We start from the raw sequence: 23425 nt of genomic DNA on the forward strand, positions 1-23425 counted from the left end.
GTGCTACCCACTGCACCATCCGTGCCGCCCATTTTATACATATTATGTATATTCATATATGTCTATTTTTTACATTAATATGGCTCACATTCACACATTATTTGCACAAGTTATGGCCTACTTATCTATGCGTTTACACGCTTCAAAACATCTGCAAAACATTCATTAACACTCTGTTATTGTTTCAGATGACTATTTGCCCATTTTGTGCTATTACCCAGTAGATCAGTTGCCATGGAAGGTCTTGTGTATGCTGCTTTTTATTCCAGCCTCCTATCTTGACTGTATAATTCGTTTTAATTAGATTATTTTTTCATTAAAATTAGATTATATAATTATTTGCTGGATTAGGGCACATAATGTATATAAAGTTGCTCTTGATGACCCTTCTGATGTCCTTAATAAGGAACCTGAACTCCTGCCTTCAGCATGTTAGAAACAACAAATACAGGAAATATACAGGAAACACTTTTCCACACTCTCGATGACCTCCCACCACTCCCCTATACAGTACATACATATGCACACACACACACGCAAACACACACACACTCACACACACTCACACACACCAACACACACACACACACACACACACACACAAACTCTGATACGTACACACACACACACACACACACTGATATGTACACACACAAGTGTACACATTACATCTGGACAGTGCTGTAAGGGGCTTTGTGTAGCAGACACAAGTTCACCCTGCAGCCTGTTCATCCCCTATTGTTTTTATGGGGTTTATATGAATTAGGGTAATGTAATTATACTGCATTCGATGGACTTTGTGTAACATTAATATGTGATAAGGTGGAAATGTGTCAAGATAAGGTGTAATATGTATATGAACTGACAGACAGTACTGGTGCAGTTTAGTATTTGTGTGGGTATGTTAGTATGACAAAGAGTGTGTGTGTGTGTATACTCCAGAATATGCTTAGTTGTTGTACATGAGTTATGGATTATGGATTACTGTCCTTGTAACTGTTGTTTTGGGCACTGGAGGCAAAACAAATTTCCGTGTGAACTGATAATATTGTACAAGTAGTATCAAATCTAATATAATTTGGCAACTCATTCACGGGGAGAATGGCATCCCGATAGTTACAAGTGTGACTGACTTGTTGGCGGTGACAGGAAGTACTATGGGGAGAAGATCGGGATCTACTTTGCCTGGCTGGGCTTCTACACGGAGATGCTGTTCTTCGCCGCCGTGGTGGGCCTGATCTGTTTCATCGCCGGCGTGGTCACCTACGACGACAACACCTGGAGGTACGCCGCCGCCCTCGTTCAGGGCATCGTTCAGCATCTCCCTTCATTTAGCGTCATCCCTCGTTCAGCCTCTCCCTTCATTTAGTGTCATCCCTCGTTCAGCCTCTCCCTTCATTTAGCGTCATCCCTCGTTCAGCCTCCCTTCATTTAGCGTCATCCCTCGTTCAGCCTCCCTTCATTTAGCGTCGTCCCTCGTTCAGCCTCTCCCTTCATTTAGCGTCGTCCCTCGTTAATGAACGCCATCGTCCAACGGAACCTGTTCTTCTCTCGAATGCTCTGTCCCACAGCAAGGAAATCTGCGACCCCAGCATCGGGGGCAAGATTGTGATGTGTCCACTGTGCGATAAGAAGTGTGGCTTCTGGAAGCTGAACTCTACCTGCACTGCCTCATGGGTAAGGACAGTAAAGGGGTAGACCACTGTTCCCAGGTCAGTCTCAGTCATCAGGCTAAACTAAGGGGGCTGACCTGGGTAAGGATAGTAAAGGGGTAGACCACTGTTCCCAGGTCAGCATCACTCATCAGGCTAAACTAACGGGGCTGACCTGGGTAAGGTTATTGACGGAGTAGACCACTGTTCCCAGGTCAGCCTCACTCATCAGGCTAAACTAAGGGGGCTGACCTGGGTAAGGATAGTAAAGGGGTAGACCACTGTTCCCAGGTCAGCATCACTCATCAGGCTAAACTAACGGGGCTGACCTGGGTAAGGGCATTGACGGAGTAGACCACTGTTCCCAGGTCAGCCTCACTTATCAGGCTAAACTAAGGGTGCTGACGTGGGTAAGGACAGTAAAGGGGTAGACCACTGTTCCCAGGTCAGTCTCAGGCATCAGGCTAAACTAAGGGGGCAGACCTGGGTAAGGGCATTGACGGAGTAGACCACTGTTCCCAGGTCAGCCTCACTTATCAGGCTAAATTAAGGGGCCTATAAACCTGAACAGGCTGACACATGAGTCTGCCATCATCCAGAGGTGGGCTGTGTTAATAGGTTTAATTTATGAAAAAAAAATTTATGGTTACGTTGCATTATTTTGAGTTCGTAAAATGTGCTATAGAAGTATGCATCATTATTATTATTATAATTATTGTAATTGTATTTATTTTTTTACAAAGGTTATGAAATAGTTATGAGTGAGTACCTACAATTGATATTTGTTTTATTGTGACTTCCTGAGAATATGGAGCAGTATTAGTGTTAGCATTAAGTATTTACGGTAATATGACACGCGTTATCTTGTCTTTCAGCAATCACATCTGTTTGACAACGTTGGGACGGTGTTCTTTGCCATATTTATGGGGATATGGGGTAAGTGTCATCCTTGCCTTGTGCTCCACCTGCTGGAGAAATACCGAATTACAGTCTATTGACTCAATCTGATGAGTCTTGAAGTGCTTTTGCCTCTCCTTTCTGGACATAATTTAAAGGTGCAATAGGTAATTTCAGACTTCTAGCAGTCAAGAGAGGAATAGCAGCAACAAACACCTTCAAACCACAACACTGTTTATCCCTCCCCCTTCTCTGTGAAAACGCTGTTGTTGAAATGCCATTGGCTGTGGCAATTAGAACAATTTTCAACCAATGAGCTTGAATGATTGTACGATGTACTACATTGTACTATACAATGTTATGGTACAGAGTGTCAGCCTGTCAATGGCATATTTTGAAACCTGAATTCAACGACTCCAAATACAGGCAGAGGGTGAGTCAGACCCGTGTTGAGGGGTAACTTTGCGTGCCCACAGTGACTCTGTTCCTGGAGTTCTGGAAGCGGAGGCAGGCCCGGCTGGAGTACGAGTGGGACCTGGTGGACTTCGAGGAAGAGCAGCAGCAGTTACAGCTGAGGCCCGAGTACGAGACCAAATGCTCCGGCCGCCGGCTGAACCGCATCACCCAGGTACTGTACCAAATACTCAACCACGTCACCCAGGTACTGTACCAAATACTCAACCACGTCACCCAGGTACTGTAACAAATACTCAACCACATCACCCAGGTACTGTACCAAATACTCAACCACGTCACCCAGGTACTGTACCAAATACTCAACCACGTCACCCAGGTACTGTAACAAATACTCAACCAGGTCACCCAGGTACTGTACCAAATACTCAACCACATCACCCAGGTACTGTACCAAATACTCAACCAGGTCACCCAGGTACTGTACCAAATACTCAACCAGGTCACCCAGGTACTGTACCAAATACTCAACCACATCACCCAGGTACTGTACCAAATACTCAACCACATCACCCAGGTACTGTACCAAATACTCAACCAGGTCACCCAGGTACTGTACCAAATACTCAACCAGGTCACCCAGGTACTGTACCAAATACTCAACCACATCACCCAGGTACTGTACCAAATACTCAACCACATCACCCAGGTACTGTACCAAATACTCAACCACATCACCCAGTTACTGTACCAAATACTCAACCAGGTCACCCAGGTACTGTACCAAATACTCAACCACATCACCCAGGTACTGTACCAAATACTCAACCAGGTCACCCAGGTACTGCACCAAATACTCAACCACATCACCCAGGTACTGTACCAAATACTCAACCAGGTCACCCAGGTACTGCACCAAATACTCAACCACATCACCCAGGTACTGTACCAAATACTCAACCACATCACCCAGGTACTGTACCAAATACTCAACCACATCACCCAGGTACTGTACCAAATACTCAACCACGTCACCCAGGTACTGTACCAAATACTCAACCAGGTCACCCAGGTACTGTACCAAATACTCAACCACATCACCCAGGTACTGTACCAAATACTCAACCACATCACCCAGTTACTGTACCAAATACTCAACCAGGTCACCCAGGTACTGTACCAAATACTCAACCACATCACCCAGGTACTGTACCAAATACTCAACTACATCACCCAGTTACTGTACCAAATACTCAACCAGGTCACCCAGGTACTGTACCAAATACTCAACCAGGTCACCCAGGTACTGTACCAAATACTCAACCGCATCACCCAGGTACTGTACCAAATACTCAACCAGGTCACCCCGGTACTGTACCACATTTTTTTTCTCTCAAGTATAAATATTAGCTTGTTTTAAGTTAATGTTTGCTTGACAGGTGAAATGTCCTTATTCTATTGGCAAATCCTGGCAAGTTTTGAAATGAGTCATTGGCAATATTTTCATCTTAATTCTTAATATAATGGTTTTTGGTTTTTGCAGTGCAGGGCTGCCGATTTAGTCTCGAGATTTTTTTTTTTATCTACTTGGCCTCAGCCAGATAATTCTGCTTTTGAGGATTGATTTCAGCATCTTCAGAGAGAGTGGTAAAGACTCAATTAGGCACATTATGGATGTAGACTCAAGGACCCTCTGAACAGGCCGGACCTTCTCTGGCCCTTTATAAACCCTGAATAGGGACCGTCCATGTGCTTTGTCCTAATGCGACATTGAGAGAGTAATGTAATGGCACTGTTTGGTGATTTACGGGGGGGGTCCTTCACAGAGCATTGAGTGGGAGGGGAAGGGAATAATGTCTGTTTGGTTGCTCTGTTTGGTAATCTGCCTGGCTGGATTTATGAGGCCTTTCCAGTTGCTTCATTCAGTGTAACTGCTTGGTTCTGGCTTGGCTGTGATAACCAGCAGACCGTGGTCTTTTAGGGCTCTATCTTCATAGTCTTAGCGCAGAGTCTAAAGTGAAATCTATTAAAACCAGGGTATGGAAAAGTATGGAAATATTGTCGCTGAAGTTTAACGTGCAGTATGTGAAGAACAAAGAACATGTTCAACAAAATTGTGTTAAAATGGTGACATTTGAATGTTTCGTTGTTTTCTGAAACTGTGGCTAGGGCACGGTTTGCCGGAAGGGCAAGCAGGCTACTGGTTAGGTAGGCACGAACCTGGACTAGGTTTCTAAGTCGTCCAGTTAGTTAATTGTGTGCTCTTTTTCACACAGTAGGTGTCTGAACCACAGACGAGAAAGCTGCTGTCTGAAAGAGACGGGGCTGGAAGTGACCAAGCTGAAAAGCCACAGCTTGATTAGATTAATTTTTTCGGTTCATTGATTGGACATGCAGTTCACCATCATAACTTATAAAGCCCTGTGATGTGTCCTCATTTATGTAAGAGATGTTATGCAACACACAGCATGCCTCAAAGAATGTTCAGGCCATCGCAGGGCCGTCTTCCACCTGATTATGCAAACATCTGAAGCCCAGAAGCCTACTGCAGACTCTCTGTTACTGTGCATGTCTTTCAGTTTTCCATTAAATTACAATTCAAGCAATATAGAGCGGGCTCCAGAATTATTGGCACCATGGATAAATTTGCACAAAAAGTGCTGTAAACTAAAAAATAATACAGTTATTGACATAAGCTTTATTTTCCAACATGTATGAAGCAGTGTGCTTTATTCATTATTCAATGGAATCAACCAAAGTCGATCAACCAAATACTAATACACTATTATTGGTGCCCCTGCCCTGGTTTATTGCTTTGTACAAACAACCCTGGCAAAGATGACAGCCATTAGCTTTTTCCTGTAATTAATGTAACCAGGTTACCAGTGCTGGACTATGGTGACACATTCTCTCTGTTTGCTCTGCAGGAAATGGAGCCGTACTTATCAGTGACAAGCAAGTGTGCACGATGCTGCCTGTCTGGAGCTACAGTCATATTCTGGGTGAGTCACCAGTGCTGTGTGCTGTCACTGTGTGTGTGTGTGTGTGTGTGTGTGTTCTACCAGTGAGTCAGCAGCACTGTGTGCTGTCGCTGTGTGTGTGGGTGTGTTTGTGTGTGTGTGTGTGTGTGTGTTCTACCAGTGAGTCAGCAGCACTGTGGGGTCTCACTGTGTGCTGTCACTGTGTGCTGTCCTCAATTTATGTAACCGTGGATTTGTGTCTGTAGAAATGTGGGCTTGTGCAGGTCATAAGCTAGGTTGCATCTATAGCAGTGTGTCTGTACAGTGAGCTTGTGTCTGTACAGTGAGCTTGTGTCTGTAGCAGTGTGTCTATACAGTCTGCTTGTGTCTGTAGCAGTGTGAGATTGTGCAGTTCATAAGCTAGTTTGTGTCTGTACAGTGTGTCTATACAGTGAGCGTTTGTCTGTAGCAGTGTGAGATTGTGCAGTTCATAAGCTGGGTTGCGTCTGTAGCAGTGTGTCTGTACAGTGAGCTTGTGTCTGTAGCAGTGTGTCTATACAGTCTGCTTGTGTCTGTAGCAGTGTGTCTGTATAGTGAGCTTGTGTCTGTAGCAGTGTGTCTGTACAGTGAGCTTGTGTCTGTAGCAGTGTGTCTGTACAGTGAGCTTGTGTCTGTAGCAGTGTGTCTGTACAGTGAGCTTGTGTCTGTAGCAGTGTGAGATTGTGTGAGGGCGCTGGTATACATGCTATGTCACGTGCGGTCTGTATCTGATGCGCTTCAGTCGGCTGCCCGTGCCTGATGTGGGCTCACTCCCTCCAGATTGCCCTGATCTGCGCCTGCATCACCGGCGTGATCGCGTACCGGCTGGCGGTCTACGCGGCCTTCGCCAGCATCATGAAGGACAGCCCCACCAGCAAGCTGCAGCTAGTGGGCTCCCTCATCACGCCTCAGCTCGCCACCTCTGTCACCGCCTCATGCATCAACTTCGTCATCATCATGATCCTCAACTTCATGTACGAGCGCGTGGCCATCTGGATCACCGACATGGGTGAGGGGGAACCTCTTCTCATCTCTCAGCAGGGCTGCACATTTTAAATAATTAGAATAATGATCAATTATTATCTTGGATGTTGACAATTGAATATCAATCATACATTTTTGTTGTTTTCGCTCTGTACTCCAGCAAACAAAAAGTATAAGTGAAATAAAATAATCACTATGTGGTTACAGTACAGACTTTCAGCTTTAATTTGTGCATTCTTACATCCATTTTGGGTGAACCGTGTAGGAATTACAGCCCTTTTATCAAAATGCGCCATCTGTTGCTGAATCGGAGATAAACAATCAGAGACATAGCCAAGAAATATGTTTAAAACATTTCAGGTGAGAAATAAGCAATGCAGTTGCTGAATCTTGATTCATATTTGATCTGCAATGCCAAGTATGACAGTGGTTGGCTGCCATGCAGGGCACCAACCAGCTCATTAGGAGCATTTGTGAGTTAGCTGTCATGCTCAGGTACATTTCCACACACCCAGGACGGGATTGAACCTGCAACCCTCCGACTGCCAGACGACTGCTCTTACCGCCCGAGACAATATCGCCCCATTTGTGAAAATTGTTGAATGCTCTTAAATCGTGCATGCAACTGACTAAGGGTCTGTACAAAGACATGTATTTCATCTCATTTTGCCAAAATCACGTGAATAATTATAATTGCACACTGACGGAGGCCATTCAACTCAATGCAATTATAATTATTTGATCATTTTTACATCTAAACTAATTTAGGTTTGTCGTAGCAAGCGGCTTGATGCTTGGCTAATCAAGACTCTTCTGTATTATTTTCTATCGTTTCCTTTTTTTGGATGCGTTTCATTTACAGACTAGCACTGATGGTTTACTAGAGCATAAACATGCCTGTTTTATTCTCTGTGAACATGAAGTGTAAAATGGAAGTCCTTTATTTTAAAAAACAAGTGGTTACTTTTGTTCTGATGGGTTACAGGAACATTTCCTTCCAGATGTTCCAATGCCCTGGCCCTCTGTTCTGTCCAGTAATCTTGATGACGGTGTACTACTCCACAGAAATTCCCAAGACTCACCTGGAGTACGAGAACAGGTTGACCACGAAGATGTTCCTCTTCCAGTTCGCCAACTACTACTCCTCGTGTTTCTATGTGGCCTTCTTCAAGGGCAAGTTTGTGGGCTACCCTGGAGACTACAACTACATGTTCGGCAAGCTGAGGAACGAAGAGGTAGCTTCACCTGCACCTGTGCAACCTCTTCCTCTGCCCTCACCTTTGGGTCACTGATATTCCTGGATGTACTTACATATCCAGGTCTTATCATTGTTGTTGTTATCAGTGCAGCCCAGTTGTAATATACGGCTGTGAAGGTACAGTGTGGCAGCAGTGCAGGCTGATGGTCAGGGAGCTGTAGCTGAAAGCTTGTGGGAGTGAATCCTCACAGGAACACTGCTGTTGTACGCCTGAGCTCAGTAAATCTACAGCTGTGGGTAAAACAGAAGTCCCACTGAATGGCATTTCCGGTGAACTGTGAAGTGCTACGCTAGCACATTTCATCTTAGACGGAAAAAACAACTTCATATAAGCAAACGAAGCATTAAATCGTTTTGCAACCACAAGATCACAAGGCTCCGTATCTTCAGCAAATTCCCGACATGCAGCTTCTCATTACCTTTTTAAAATATCCTAGTTGCAAAGGAAGGTCAGATTTGTGTACCAAATTAAACCAAACCTCTGCTTCACCTCCTTAAACTGCAGTGTGACAAGACAATATCACGGGGACTGCAAACTGATTGAGTGATGCAGCCTGAACATGATCAGGCATTCCAATATTGGTAGTAAAAACAGTGAAGAACACATTTTAAAAAGTGGCTTGATAAAGGCTCAGACCCAGAGTGCTCAATATATGAATTGCATAAAGTTTTACACTTTCCTGTTCTTTCCCGAATTTTTTAACATTTAAGTAACTGCATTTTAATATTAAGAGAGGGACAAATTCATGCAATGAGGGAGACCAAAAACATTTTCAAATGGCAAGACTTGGCTGAAGCAGTGCTTTTTAAGAGGTGGAACGTGCAGTGGGTGTAAATGAAGAAAGACATTCTGTGTGATTACTGCCAAATCACAAAATGGCATGAGTGAAACTGTTTTAGTAGTGCAGTTTGGAACAGTGTCATTGTGGCCCATTCATTTAGAATATATTGGCAGTGTTGTTTTTTTCCTGTTTTCTGTTGCTATCATGTGATAAATACATTTAACCACAGTTCAGAAGCAGCATTGTGTGACAAATTCTCATTCCTCAAAAACATAAGCTTGGTACTGTAGTGTACTGTACTATACTATACTCTATATAGTAGCCTAAGTTTTTTTTTTTTTAATCACAGATTTGTCATGTTAGGTAACGGTGCCTTTTCCACTTAAAATACATAAAAGCGTCAAGGACATATGCTAATCTTACAAATGTTTTGCACAACCATTCAGTCATTTCAAATCTCGATTTATTATCTTTAGATTTTTTTTTTTTTTTAATTAGTCCTTTCTCTTGCAGTGCTATTTCCTTTTCTGTGCAAAGCAAGAGTAAAAGGTGAGGTTGTGTACCTTAGCAAAACAATAAGCAAAAAAATTCCATAATTAAGCTTCTATTGAATTTCTGTGAGAGGAAGTCGGTTGAGCCCATAAGGAGAGAGGAAGGTCCGTTATTATACATAACTAATTCAACATGTGTATTGCACATTTTCATGAATGTAGCGCTGCAGATACGGTAGCCTGGTCTTCCAGTGTTTTATTTTCAACACTGAGTCCGCATCTGAGAGAGGAGAGACATCTACTTACACAAGAGCAGTGCTTACACAACCTCTTCCCAACACAGGTTGCCATCGTTACTGGCACCAGAAACCGGGCTACACATTTCCGTTGTTCTTTTTCAATATGGCGACGAGAAATAAATGATTTTTTCTGCCTAATTGAGATTTTTCCTCGCGGGAAGCGTTTTCTGCTCACATAAACCCATCTCTCTCCTCTGTCTCTCTCTCCTGTTTCTCCTCCATCGCTCTCCTCTCTCTCCTCTGTCTCTCTCATGTCTCTCTCTCCTCTGTCTCTCTCTCTCTGTCTCTCTCCTCCATCTCCTCTCTCTCTCCCTTTTCTCTCTCTCTTTCCCCTCTCTGTCTCTCTCTCTCTCTCTCTCTCTCCTCTGTCTGCACCCCCCTGTCCCTCGTACAGTGTGACCCCGGCGGCTGCCTCATCGAGCTGACCACGCAGCTGGTGATCGTCATGGTGGGGAAGCAGGTGTGGGGGAACATCCAGGAGGCGCTGGTGCCGTAAGTACGGTGGCCCCCATGCAACAAACAGAAACGCTGCTGTTCTTCTATTGCGTCTGATCTTACCCTACCCCAAGATAGGGATGAGACTACAGTTGATCCTATCATGAATCAACGATTGGTCACATCTGTTATCCATCCACATCTAGTTGCTCATTTCCATGGCAATTTCTTTAGTTATTTTTCTTGCCAGAAAAACAGCACAGTGAATTTTAAGGCAGGCGATCAGACAATACAGGTTTGGGGATGTTTTAACAACCCTGCATCAAGGACCAGCTCTTGGGTCTGAAACCATTAAGATGACTAAGATGCAATTACATCATATTGCATTACATTAATTTAGCAGATGCTTCTATTAAGATCAATTGACAGTGTAAAAGAACAAACGTGTATACACCTATTTCTTATGAGAGTAGTGCCAGACCAGACTGGCAAGTACACATGTAACATCATACATGCACTGTGCTACATTTTCTTAGCATGAACCAAAATACAAATGTTGAATACATGCCGATTACATCCATAATAAGTCCTGGAAATAAAATTAATCAAAAATCAAAAGCTGAACTAGTTCAAAAGGTGTGTTAGGGATGAGAGAGGCACCAAGATGCAGTCTGAAGAGGTGGGTCTGCAGTTAAAAAACACATATTAGCAACTGGCTGCTAAAATATTACATGACAAGCAAGCCACCTGGTGGTGGTTGTGTGAACAGCAAGTAGTTACTGTGGAAAAATAAAATATACACTCATCAAGCATTTTATTAGGCACATCCGTACTTTATTACACTTATTCATGCGATTATCTAATCTGCCAATTGTGTGGCAGCAGTGCAATGCATACAATTATGTAGATACATGTCAGAAGCTTCAGTTAATGTTCACATTAACCATCAGAATTGGGAAAAAATGTGATCGTGGAATGATTGTTGGTGGCAGACAGGGTGGTTTGAGTATCTCAGAAACTGCTGACCTCTTGGGATTTTCAAGCACACTAGTCTCTAGAGTTTGCAAAGAATGCTGCAAAAAAACAAACAAAAAAATCCAGTGAGCAGCAGTTCTGCAGACAGAAACGTCTTGTTAATGAGAGATGTCCGAGGAGATTGGCCAGACTGATCAAAGATGACAGGAAGGTGACAGTAATGCAAGTAACTACACATTACATCAGTGGTATGCAGAACAGCATCTCTGAACACACAACGCATCATAACTCTGAGTGGATCGGCTACAGCAGTAGAAGTCTAGAAAATAAGTAATAATTACCTAATAAAATGCTCACTGAGTGTTTGTGCAAATGTGCCAAGTGAAACCCAAAACCACTGTGCTTTTTCACATGGCTTTTTCCTAAGTTTTTTTTATTAAATAAATGAAATGGTAATTTTAATATCTAATATTACATTCTGTCTAAAGATCTGAAATCATTCAGTGTGACAAATATGCAGTAATATGCCTGTGGCAGGCATTTAGCGTATCTTCTGAACTGGAAAGTGAGGTTGAGGTGAAAGTCACAGAGGGACAGAGACCCATGGACTCTCTCACCAGGTGGATGTGTAACTGGTGGGGCAGCAGGAAGGGCCGCCACCCCTCAGACAGAACCGTCTACAGCAGCTGGGAGCAGGACCATGACCTGCAGAACTTCAGCCAGATCGGCCTGTTCTACGAGTACCTGGAGATGGGTGAGAGCGTGCCCCATACCACCCCTTACACACCCCTTACACATCCCTTACACACCCCCTACACACCCCTTACACACCCCTTACACACCCCCTACACACCCCTTACACACCCCCTACACACCCCTTACACATCCCCTACACATCCCCTACACACCCCTTACACACCCCTAACCCAAACCTGCATGCCCCATACCACCCCTTACACACCCCTTACACATCCCCTACACATCCCCTACACACCCCTTACACACCCCTAACCCAAGTTCAGAAACTAGCAAAGAGCCTACAGCTGTGTGCACACTGAGTGTATAAACACAGTGTATTCTCAATGCCAGATAGGTGGGCTTTGGACAGTATATAAAGTCACATTGTCATGTTACCGATCCACTTATTCATTAGCTAGGTAATCATCCAAGTCGTTTTTCTGAAGGCAGTTCTATATGAGTTATTCTCAACCTGATGTACTGTGAGGAGTTATTTTAAGAGGTGATAGGCCTCATCACACTCTTCACGTGTCATTCCCACAGTGATCCAGTTTGGCCTCATCACACTGTTCACATGTCATTCCCACAGTGATCCAGTTTGGCCTCATCACACTGTTCACATGTCATTCCCACAGTGATCCAGTTTGGCCTCATCACACTGTTCACGTGTCATTCCCACAGTGATCCAGTTTGGCTTCATCACACTGTTCACATGTCATTCCCACAGTGATCCAGTTTGGCTTCATCACACTGTTCACATGTCATTCCCATAGTGATCCAGTTTGGCCTCATCACACTGTTCACATGTCATTCCCACAGTGATCCAGTTTGGCTTCATCACACTGTTCACATGTCATTCCCACAGTGATCCAGTTTGGCCTCATCACACTGTTCACATGTCATTCCCACAGTGATCCAGTTTGGCTTCATCACACTGTTCACGTGTCATTCCCACAGTGATCCAGTTTGGCCTCATCACACTGTTCACGTGTCATTCCCACAGTGATCCAGTTTGGCTTCATCACACTCTTTGTGGCCTCCTTCCCGCTGGCCCCCTTGCTGGCGCTGTGTAATAACATCCTGGAGGTGCGTGTGGATGCCTGGAAGCTCACCACCCAGTTCCGCCGGCCCATGGCTTCCAAGGCCAGAAGCATCGGAGCCTGGCTGGAGATCCTCAATGGAGTGGCTGTCCTCTCTGTCATCACCAACGTATGTGTTTGCGCGTGTGCACGTGTGTGTGTGTGTGTGTGTGTGTGTGTGTGTTGTTTGTGTGTATGTGTGTGTATCCTGTTGCACACCTGTACCAGAATGCACACTTTGGTCCCCAGATTGGACATGGCATGTTGACGACATCACTCTAGAGCACAGAAATAGGCTCCTTTTGATGATGTCATAGGTCCCCATTTTACTGACCTGAGTTGTCCCCATTAGTGGTGGAAATAACTGGTTCCCTTATTTGACGGATTTAATTAAATTTAAAGTGGTTTCCACATTGTAGAACTTTTAATGTGTAATCGTGGTGGCTGTATGAGGTTCAGAATCCATGGTCCCCAAATTGCACTGTCGACACAGGTGTCCCCACAAGGCCACAAATATAAGTGTGTGTGTGTGTGTGTGTGTGTGTGTGTTTGTTGTTTGAGTATCTTGCTGCACATCCTGTACCAGAAATGTCATTGGCATAAGTAATATTCCACATAATTAATACTTGGATGTAAATGTGGTCTAATATTATACCATTGTAGTAACTCCTCTATCCCTCTCTCCCTCTCTCTCTCCCCCTCTCTTCTCCCACTCTCTCTCTCTCCCTCATCTCCTCTCTTCCCTGCCGTACTGTCCAGGCCTTCATCGTGTCGTTCACCTCGGACATGATCCCGCGGCTGGTCTACCTGTACGTCTACCAACCCAACAAGACGCTCACCATGGAGGGCTACATCAGCAACAGCCTGTCGGTCTTCAACATCTCAGAGATGGGCTTGGACCACCAGCCCGAGGAAGGGGAGAACCCTGTCTGGTTCAACAGCTCGTTGATAAGCGCCTGCAGGTGAGCGCTGTCCCAGGGTCCTCCGAGCGCACGGGGCCTCCCCGTCCCAGGCCTTCGCTGACTCTGCGCCCCCGCGTCGTTTCAGGTACCGTGACTACCGCTACCCTCCCGGCCATGAGAAGCAGTACACCCACACCATGCAGTTCTGGCACATTCTCGCGGCCAAGCTGGCCTTCATCATCATCATGGAGGTACCGCACCCTGCCCTGTACCACACACAGTGACATATAGTGCCGTTCAAAAGTATTTGCCCCTTCCTGATTTTCCCTGATTTTTTTATTACATTAAAAAAGTTCTTAAACACCCATGTGAAGAAGTCCCTGTAGTTCCTCAATCAGCCAATTAAGCACATTTAATTTATAATTAGACTGAGCTGATGGACCACAGCCAGGCAAGAGGTTCTCCCAGTGCCTTCTAAAAATCTCACATTTAGACTCATCGCTGCACAAATCTTACTGTAAACTTCTCAGGTGTGAAGTTTAGACTCACTGCAGCACAAAACCTTACTGTACTTCTCAGGTGTGAAGTTTAGACTCAGTGATCCACAAAACCTTTCTCTACACTCTCAAATACTGTAAATGTAGACATCAGACCTGTACACTTCATATTCTCCTGTGCATTGTTCAGCCTCCATCTGAATCAACCTTAAAGAACATCTTCATCATACAGTCGGGCAAAACAACTATCCAACTACTGACAGACCAGCAGACAAGCACATGCGATAACTTGTAAATGATCCCTTAAGTGTACGCAGTCATCCACAACACCGATATGATATTTCAGTATCATACACAGGTATAGTTCCACATGCCGGTATATCAGCACAGTAAACACTGATGTATATGACGGGGGTATACCTCTGGATCCAGCCCTTATCGCTGACACTGAGGCGTGGCTCTGCTTTCCCCTCAGCACGTGGTGTTCGGGGTGAAGGTGTTCGTGGCGTGGCTGATCCCCGATGTTCCCTCGGAGGTGAAGGCCCGGGTCAAACGGGAGCGCTACCTGGTGCAGGAGTACCTGCACAACTACGAAGTGGAGAAGCTGAAAGTGGAGCTCAGCCAGCTCAATGGCTACCACAGCCCTGAGCACACCACGGGCGTCTGCTCCCTGCCCGAAACCACAGAGGTCTTACGCGAGTGCCTGTAACCCTCTGCCCTGGTCCCCCTGCCCCGGTCCCCCTACCCCGGTCCCCCTGCCCCGGTCCCCCTGCCCCGGTCCCCCTGCCGTGGTCCCCTTGCCCCAGGCCCCCTGCCCCGGTCCCCCTGGCCCGGTCCACCCACCCGCCCTGGAGCAGGGGTAGGGCATGCTTCCGTCTCCACTCCTGGCTCGCGCTCCCTAAAGGCTGCAAAGGAAGGATTTACGGAGAATGCAGTCAGAAATGGCTCCCGGCTTTTGGTTTCCTCCTTTTCTCATTTGTAGCTGCAACCTGAGGCCTTCGTATCCCAAAGACTTGTCCATCAGCACCATGTCCTCCCCCCGTTGGCAGTTCACACATTCACTCTGGCATTCAGCTGCCGGAACAGGGCTCCCTGACCTAAAATAGATGAAGACTATTGGTCATGTCTCATTGCGTGTGTCCATGCATTGATCCAATGTGCTGTTTTTCAGGGGATGCTGGGTGGCTGCTGTGTGCTGTCGGGGCCATTGGCCATTCCACATTCTGAGAAAGAGCGGGGATGTGTGGGAATAGACGAAGAGCCAATACGCCCTTCAGGTTTTTTACCCAACACCCCTCTTTCCCTCACACGCTCTTTCCGTGCTGTGAGAGGCCAGGAGGAGGCAGCTGAAATGAGCCCCAATTTCCAATAAGGAGGCTGTTTTTCCGTAAGGTCCCTCTTTAAGCAGCACCAAAAATGAATGAGCTAAGTGCCGGCCACAGTTATAAATATTTATTTGTGTAAGGAAGTATCATGCATGAGTTTAGCTGTTGATTTGATGTATGCAAATTTGTCCGGTTCCAGTTATGGTAAAGGTCAGAGACCATATCAGATATAAATATCAGTGTGTACTGTTTTTGTCTAAAGGAATATGGAGATTTATCGAGAAAAATATCGTTGATGGGATTTAATGTTTTCAGTTGTGGTGAATTATAGAAGGCTCTTATCAGTGAAAGTTCAAGTTCAGGTGCATTATGCCGTTGTCTATGTGTGGAAAGCCGTTATTTAACTGTAACAGTACAAGCATGGGAGCCATGGAATCCGGCAGGGAGATAGCTATGACACTGTAGCCATTGTTCTATACAGCCAAAACAGTGCAAGTGCATTCTGTCAAATCCCATATGTGAACTATCCGTGACCTCCGGCTTAGAAAGTATGAAGTGTGATTTACTGTGAAATGCAGTGGAAAAAATCTGAAGCTGAAGAAATTGTAATTCTGTTTTTGCTTAGCCAAAGCTTTTTCCCCCGCCTACAACAGGAGTGAAGTCAAGCCACACTCTTCCAGTGAAGACTTCCCTGTCAATTCCATTCACTTACCTGTTATTATAACAGTGAAAGTATTATCTTCGTCTTTATGTTTAGATTCATTCATTTCATGATTGTCTTTCACAAATGTAAAAGAATCACAATGCAATGCGTCCACTGTGCCTTGACCACATACCTGGTGCATAACAGTCAGGTCTTTGCAGGGCTCAAAGCAGGATCTGATTTTGAGGTCCCCCTCATGGTCAACAGTGGAGATCAGACGGAAGCCGCAATTTTCTGAATATGATTCTCCTGAGTCTCCTTACTGTAGCTGGAGTGGAGCCTTGCGCCTGCTGCATACTCTACACAAGAAACGCGCGCTACAAGAAATTCCTAATTTCCAAATATACGTGCAAAATATATCTCACGTTCTTGCATAGAAAAATGTGTAGTCCAAATGTTGTGGTTACGTGCGGTGCAATCCTGTGCGTTTAATGTAAACACTGTGAAATGAACAGCTACAAATGAAGAAGTACTCATTTCTGATGTCAACTGCTTTGAGAGATGAGATTAGCCTGAACGTGGGTATGGTGCGCCTATGCGCTGGTTCTGTGTTGGTGTTTGCGTTCCTTGCGTGTAGTATGACCCAGGCATTACTCTGTAGAAAATGAACAGTGGCCTTTTCACTTCCTAGTATGCACCAGTTTCAATTCTGGACTCAATTATGGACCCACGTTACACTACATTAGGTTTTGTGGGTGCTCTTATCTAGACTCAAATGCAATGTAGGAGAATCCAGGTTCGTTTTCGTTAAAAAGCAGGCTTATTATTTTATTGTTTTGATGTGTTCATTCTGTAAGGGCCAATCCATTTGCACCCCCAACACACGACAGTGTTGGGTGTTGACCATTTCAGAAGTGAGCGTTTGCAGTGTGCCACTTCAGTGAATTCAGCCATCAGGGTGTGAGAGCAGTGACTAAAATATTTCTTCATGTGCCTATATCTACCTAAGTGTTATGAAAGACTCATTTTATCTTAAGGGCCAGTTATGTCATACAAAGTATTTCAGTGTTTCTTTTTTTATTTGTCTTTTTGTTTGCCATCCATGGGATGCCACTGCACTTAGAAATTGGACTTGCACTCTTCAAATTAAGTTCTTGAAGTAATTTCGCCATATTATCAGTGTTTGGAAACAGTCATGTATCTGAAATGTTTAAATAGAGGAAATAAAGCTATTTTCTCCCCGGAAGATTGTGTATATTTTAAACCCTTATCCATGTAGGTTTAGTTGCCATATTGGTCATGCACAATTCAAGATATTTCAGTTCATCAGTCATAAAAATGTTCTGGATTTATAGCCCAATTGTTTTTAAAATATGGCTTTTTTTTGTTTTTGCGATAATTACCTATTTATTTTCATTGTTAATTTATGTGGATATGTACTCTTAATTTTTTTTTATTAGAAGAAAGCTATTTTGTTATTTTGCTTAGGCAGGTCTCATCCTTTGGCTTTTGTCTCAGTCACTAAGCAGACATTACAGTAACGTAGCAAGATAAGCACTCATTTTCTGTGCAAACTCATGAATATGTTTGCTATATAAAGACCTGATAATTGAACTCTTGTATACACTAAACACAGCTATGTTGCAGCTCTGTACAATTCTGTTATCCTTTTTACACGTTCTCTTGTAACTCTTGTTGTGTTGATATACACTCAGTGACCACTTTATTAGGTATTTATTAGACATTTTTTAGACTTAAGTCTTCTGCTGCTGTAGCCTATTCACTTAGAGGTTTGATGCATTGTGTGTTGAGAGATGCTCTTCTGCATACCACTGTTGTGATGTGTGGTTATCTGCATTACTTTCACCGTCCTGTCAGCTTTGACCAGTCTGGCCCTTCTCCTCTGACGTCTCTCATTAACGAAGCATTTTTGCCCGTGGAACTGCTGCTCACTGGATGTTTTTTTGTTTTTGCACCATTCTCTGTAGAGACTTTTGTGCATGAAAATCCATGGAGATCAGCGGTTTCTGAGATACTCAAACCACCCTGTCTGCCACCAACAATCATTCCACGGTCACCTAGATCACATCTCTTCCCCATTCTGACATTTGGTCTGAAACAGCTGAACCTCTTGACCATGCTTGTATGCATTTAGTTGCTGCCACATGATTGGCTGATTTAATATTTGCATTAACAAGCTGGTGTACATGTCTACCTAAGTGGTCACTGAGCATATATATATATGTATATATATATATATATAGCATTCCATAATGTTTGGGACAAAGACCCATTATGTCTTGATTTGCCGCAATTTTTTATTTGGAATCACACAACATGTGGTTGAAGTGCACATTGTCAGTTTTTAGTAAAGGGTATTTTTATACATTTTGGTTCCACCCTGTAGAAATTGCGGCGTTGTTTATACATAGTTCCCCTATTTTAGGGCACCATAATGTTTGGGACTTATGGCTTCACGGGTGTTTGTAATTGCTCAGATGCATTTAATTTCCTCCTTAATGCAGGTATAAGAGAGCTGGCAGTGCCTTGTCTTTCCTCTAGTCTTTGAATTAGATTTTGAAACTTGCTGTTTATCAACATGAGGACCAATGTTGTGAAAGTGAAAGTCAAAGAACCTGTTATGAGACTGAGAAACAAGAATAAAATGGTTAGAGGCATCGACCAAATTCTTAGGCTTACCTAATCAACTGTTTGAAACAATAATAACAGAGCGCTGGTGAAATTACTAATCGCAAAGGGACTGGTAGGCCAAGGAAGACCTCCACAGCTGATGACTGAAGAATTCTTTCAGTAATAAAGGAAAATCCCCTAACGCCTGTCCAACAGATCAGACTCTTCAGGAGTCAGGTGTGGATCTGTCAATGACCGCTGTCCACAGAAGCCTTCAAGAAATTAAATGCAGAGGCTGCTCTGCAAGCAAACCACTGGTTAGCCGCAAAAAAACAGGATGGCCAGGTTACAGTTTGCAAAAAGTACTTAAAAGTGCAACCGCAGTTCTGGAAAAAGATATTTTGGACAGATGAGACAAAGATTAAATTATATCAGTGATGGCAAGAGCAAACTATGGAGGAGAGAAGGAACTGCCCAAGATCCACCTCATCTGTGAAACATGGTGGTGGGGGTGTTATGGCCTGGGCACATATGGCTGCTGAAGGTGGGGGTGTTATGGCCTGGGCACGTATGGCTGCTGAAGGTATTGGCTCACTTATCTTCATTGATGATATTACTGCTGATGGTTTATTAATTAATTAATTCTGAAGTGTGTAGACACATCTTATCTGCTCAAGTTATCTGCTCAAGTTCAAGCAAATGCCTCACAACTCATTGGCCGGTGGTCATTCTACAGCAAGGCAATGATCCCAAACATACTGCTAAAGCAACAAAAGAGTTTGATGTATTAACACTGCTGTAATTTCTACATGATGAAACCAAAATGTATGAAGAATACCCTTTATTGAAATCTGACAATGTGCACTTCAACCACATGTGATTTAAAAAAAAAATTTTTATTACAAATCTCAAATTGTACAGAGGCAAATAAATAAATGGGTTTTTGTCCCAAACATTATGGAGTGCACTGTACAGCATGTCAAAATTACTTATCCTTATTGTTTTATTTTACTTTTATTGTGGCGTATGGCAATGTTGTTCATTACTTTGAAAGTGTCTGTAATTTTTAAGTAAAAAAAAATTATGGGTTGACACTTCACAGGGCTATGAAAGTATTTGCCTCTGTCCTGATTTCCTCTATTATTGCATATTTATAACACTGAATGGTGATCTTTAGACAAAATGTAATATTAGACAAAGGGAATCTGAGTAAACGCACAAAAAAAACCTTAAAAAAATTATTTGATTTATTTAATGGAAAAATATTTTTAAACACCCTTATCACCCATGTGAAAAAGTAATTTCCCCCTTAAACTTAACTAGTTTCAGCACCTTAAGCAGCAATAATTGCAACCAAACCCTTCCTGTATTTATAGTTATTTTAGCCCACTCTTCTTTCCAGAACTGCTTTAATTCAGATAAATTGGAGGGTTTTCAAGCTTGAACTGCTTGTTTTGGGTCCTGCCTCAGCCTCTGTAGTGGGTTGAAGTCCACCCTGTCATTTTGTTTCTTTTCAGCCATTCAGAAAATCGACTTTTGTGTTTTGGATCATTGTCTCGCTGCATAACCCAATTACGCGTACGCCTCAGCTTCAGCTCATGGGCCGATAGCTGGACGTTCTGAAGAGACGGCAAAGCATCCCCACACCGTCAAACTACCACCACCGTGCCTGACTGTTGGTATGATGCTGTTAATGCTGCATTTCCTGAACGCAAGACCTAATGGGACCCGTGCCATCCAGAAAGTTCCCAGTTTTGGCTCATCTTGGGGTTGGCTTAGGGATCATCCAGGTTTTTTTTGCAGGTGTGAGATGAGCGATGTTGTTTCTCTTGGTGAGCAGTGGGTTCCGCCTTGCCTCTCTCCCATGAAACCCCCCCCCCCCATGGAAACTGACCTCAGCTTAAGCGAGCGAGGCCAGAAGTTCTTTGGATGTGCTTTTGGGATCTTTTGGGGCCGGCCATTCCTCAGATTCTCCACTCACCATGGATTGATAGAGTACCCAGAGCCATAGAAATGGCTTTGTAACCCTTTCTGCACTGATATTTCACATTTTCTTCCTAATCTCTTCTGGAATTTAATTTGATCGTGGCGTCGTATGCTTGTAGAAACCTAGCGGTGACTATCAGTGATGTTTAGATTCAACAGGGCTGGTGTTCAATCATCTCAATGTAATTAACAATTAAATGTCATTTGTTGATTTAATAATTACTTTTTTCCCCTCAGTTTCTGAAGCCATCCAGTGTCAAAAATATGCAGTAATAGAGGAAATCAGGAAAGGGGCTAATTCATTTTCACAACACTGTCACTTTTTTTTTTTTTTTTTTGTATATTGAGCCTTGCATAATATGTCCTATAATTCATATGACTGTGTTTTCTTTTTTTACGGCCAAACTGTATAAATCTCAAATTACTTTCAACCATGTATGGAATGCAACACGTCTGAAGTGAATAAATGATGATATCCAGAAGAAAATGAAAAGATACATTTTTGTGGCATATTTGTTGGAAGAATTTTGTGTGGGGGAAAATATCAGCGTATGTAACAAGCACAGTTCCTGTACAGACCCAGCTATAGGCCATCTGAGGAAGAGCTCCAGGGCAGGATTGTCTCCTGCTTAGTCTAATCAACTGTGCATCACTCTGGATAAGAGCGTCTGCCAAATGCCCTTAAAAAAAAAATTTAAAAAAAAAGATCAGGCTCCATGCACACTGTCCCTGAGTGAGTGAGTGAGTGACTGAGTGCACACTGTCCCTGAGTGACTGACTGACTGACTGACTGAGTGCACACTGTCCCTGAGTGACTGACTGACTGACTGACTGAGTGCACACTGTCCCTGAGTGAGTGAGTGAGTGAGTGACTGAGTGCACACTGTCACTGAGTGAGTGACTGAGTGCACACTGTCCCTGAGTGACTGACTGACTGACTGACTGACTGACTGAGTGCACACTGTCCCTGAGTGAGTGAGTGCACACTGTCACTGAGTGAGTGAGTGACTGAGTGCACACTGTCCCTGAGTGACTGAGTGAGTGAGTGACTGAGTGCACACTGTCCCTGAGTGACTGACTGAGTGCACACTGTCCCTGAGTGACTGAGTGAGTGACTGACTGAGTGCACACTGTCCCTGAGTGACTGACTGAGTGCACACTGTCACTGAGTGACTGACTGAGTGCACACTGTCCCTGAGTGACTGAGTGCACACTGTCCCTGAGTGACTGAGTGAGTGAATGACTGAGTGCACTGTCCCTGAGTGAGTGGCCTGAATTTGCCATGTTCTGCCCCCATGGTATTATCTAAACACACCTGAAATTTTACCAACACCACCAATTTAATATTAAAATGGTTTATCACCACAAATTCACTAGACAAAGCCAAAGACAACCCCATTCTCCTCTTATAGTTCACCCATAGCTATTACAAGACGCTACACCTGAAAACATTTTGATTAATCTTTAGAAATATATCAACTGGCATATGAAGCACTTTCAGATGGCCTAACATTGAAATATGGGATTGAAATGCTTTTAACTTTTCAAAACAGCTGCATGTGCACTGCAGTGAATGTAAAAAACTGCAGTGATTCAATTGTCAAATCCCAAATAAATCTTTTCTGTTTTATCTTTTCAGGTGCAGTCATTTTATTATTAAGTACAAAGGTCATAATAATTTATTCATACTGCTTAGCATCTTATTTACTTACTAAGTTGTTTCACGGTGAAACTTGACATTTACAGTTGGTTTCAGCTTTCAGGGTGTCACCTAAAGAACTTTATAGTTGGGAAATGACGTTTATCAAACTGTAGTTATGCAAAACAGTTAAATGGTAGGCATTAATATAGCGCCTTTATCCAAAGCACTGTATAATTGATGCTTATCATTCACCCATTCATACACACACTCACACACCAACAGCGATTGGCTGCCATGCAAGGCACTGACCAGCTCGTCAGGAGCATTTTGGGGGTTAGGTGTCTTGCTCAGGGACACTTCGACACAGCCTGGCCGGGGGATCGAACCGGCAACCCTCCGACTCCCAGACGACTGCTCTTACTGCCTGAGCTATGTCGCCCCAAGACTGCATAAAAAGGACATCCATTATAATATGCGGGGGAACTCAGGGAACACATTCCCCCACAGTAATAAAAACACATTTCCTTTCGTTTGTTAGTAGTTCCGGGACTTCCGGATAGATGGCCAATCGGAGAAATTAACCTGGTTTTCCTAATTCCATCAAAATATTGTATGACATATACAAATATTAAATGGGTAACGGGTAAAGGTTTTTGTTCTGCATTAGACTTCCGAGGCCGTAGGCCTACCCTTCAGTTTCGTTAGTAGCCTATTTTCGAGACTTCCAGATCAAACAGTACACGCCATAATGCTGCAGTCCTCCTACTAGAAAATGTGCAGTGGAAGGACATGCAAA

At 43.7% G+C, this 23425-nt stretch overlaps 1 protein-coding gene across 4 annotated transcripts in view; it reads left to right on the top strand.

Annotated features, from left to right (window-relative positions):
- LOC133130220 (anoctamin-5-like) overlaps positions 1-21484 on the top strand; it is a 61426-nt gene extending 39942 nt beyond the window's left edge. For 3 of the 4 annotated variants that reach the window (XM_061244623.1, XM_061244624.1, XM_061244625.1), the window contains 13 exons: positions 1150-1284; positions 1572-1677; positions 2528-2588; positions 3026-3177; positions 5891-5965; positions 6743-6971; positions 8012-8181; positions 10171-10268; positions 11807-11940; positions 12928-13133; positions 13763-13965; positions 14051-14156; positions 14878-21484. In XM_061244623.1, the coding sequence (XP_061100607.1) occupies positions 1150-1284; positions 1572-1677; positions 2528-2588; positions 3026-3177; positions 5891-5965; positions 6743-6971; positions 8012-8181; positions 10171-10268; positions 11807-11940; positions 12928-13133; positions 13763-13965; positions 14051-14156; positions 14878-15111 (1909 nt within the window). In that variant the 3' untranslated portion in view covers positions 15112-21484. The remainder of the gene's footprint in view (positions 1-1149; positions 1285-1571; positions 1678-2527; positions 2589-3025; positions 3178-5890; positions 5966-6742; positions 6972-8011; positions 8182-10170; positions 10269-11806; positions 11941-12927; positions 13134-13762; positions 13966-14050; positions 14157-14877) is intronic. The other variant, XR_009708927.1, reaches the window with a different exon arrangement.
- Positions 21485-23425: the final 1941 nt, after the last annotated feature.

This window comes from Conger conger, chromosome 6, assembly GCF_963514075.1.
Source record: "Conger conger chromosome 6, fConCon1.1, whole genome shotgun sequence".
In the NCBI taxonomy this organism is placed as follows: domain Eukaryota; kingdom Metazoa; phylum Chordata; class Actinopteri; order Anguilliformes; family Congridae; genus Conger; species Conger conger.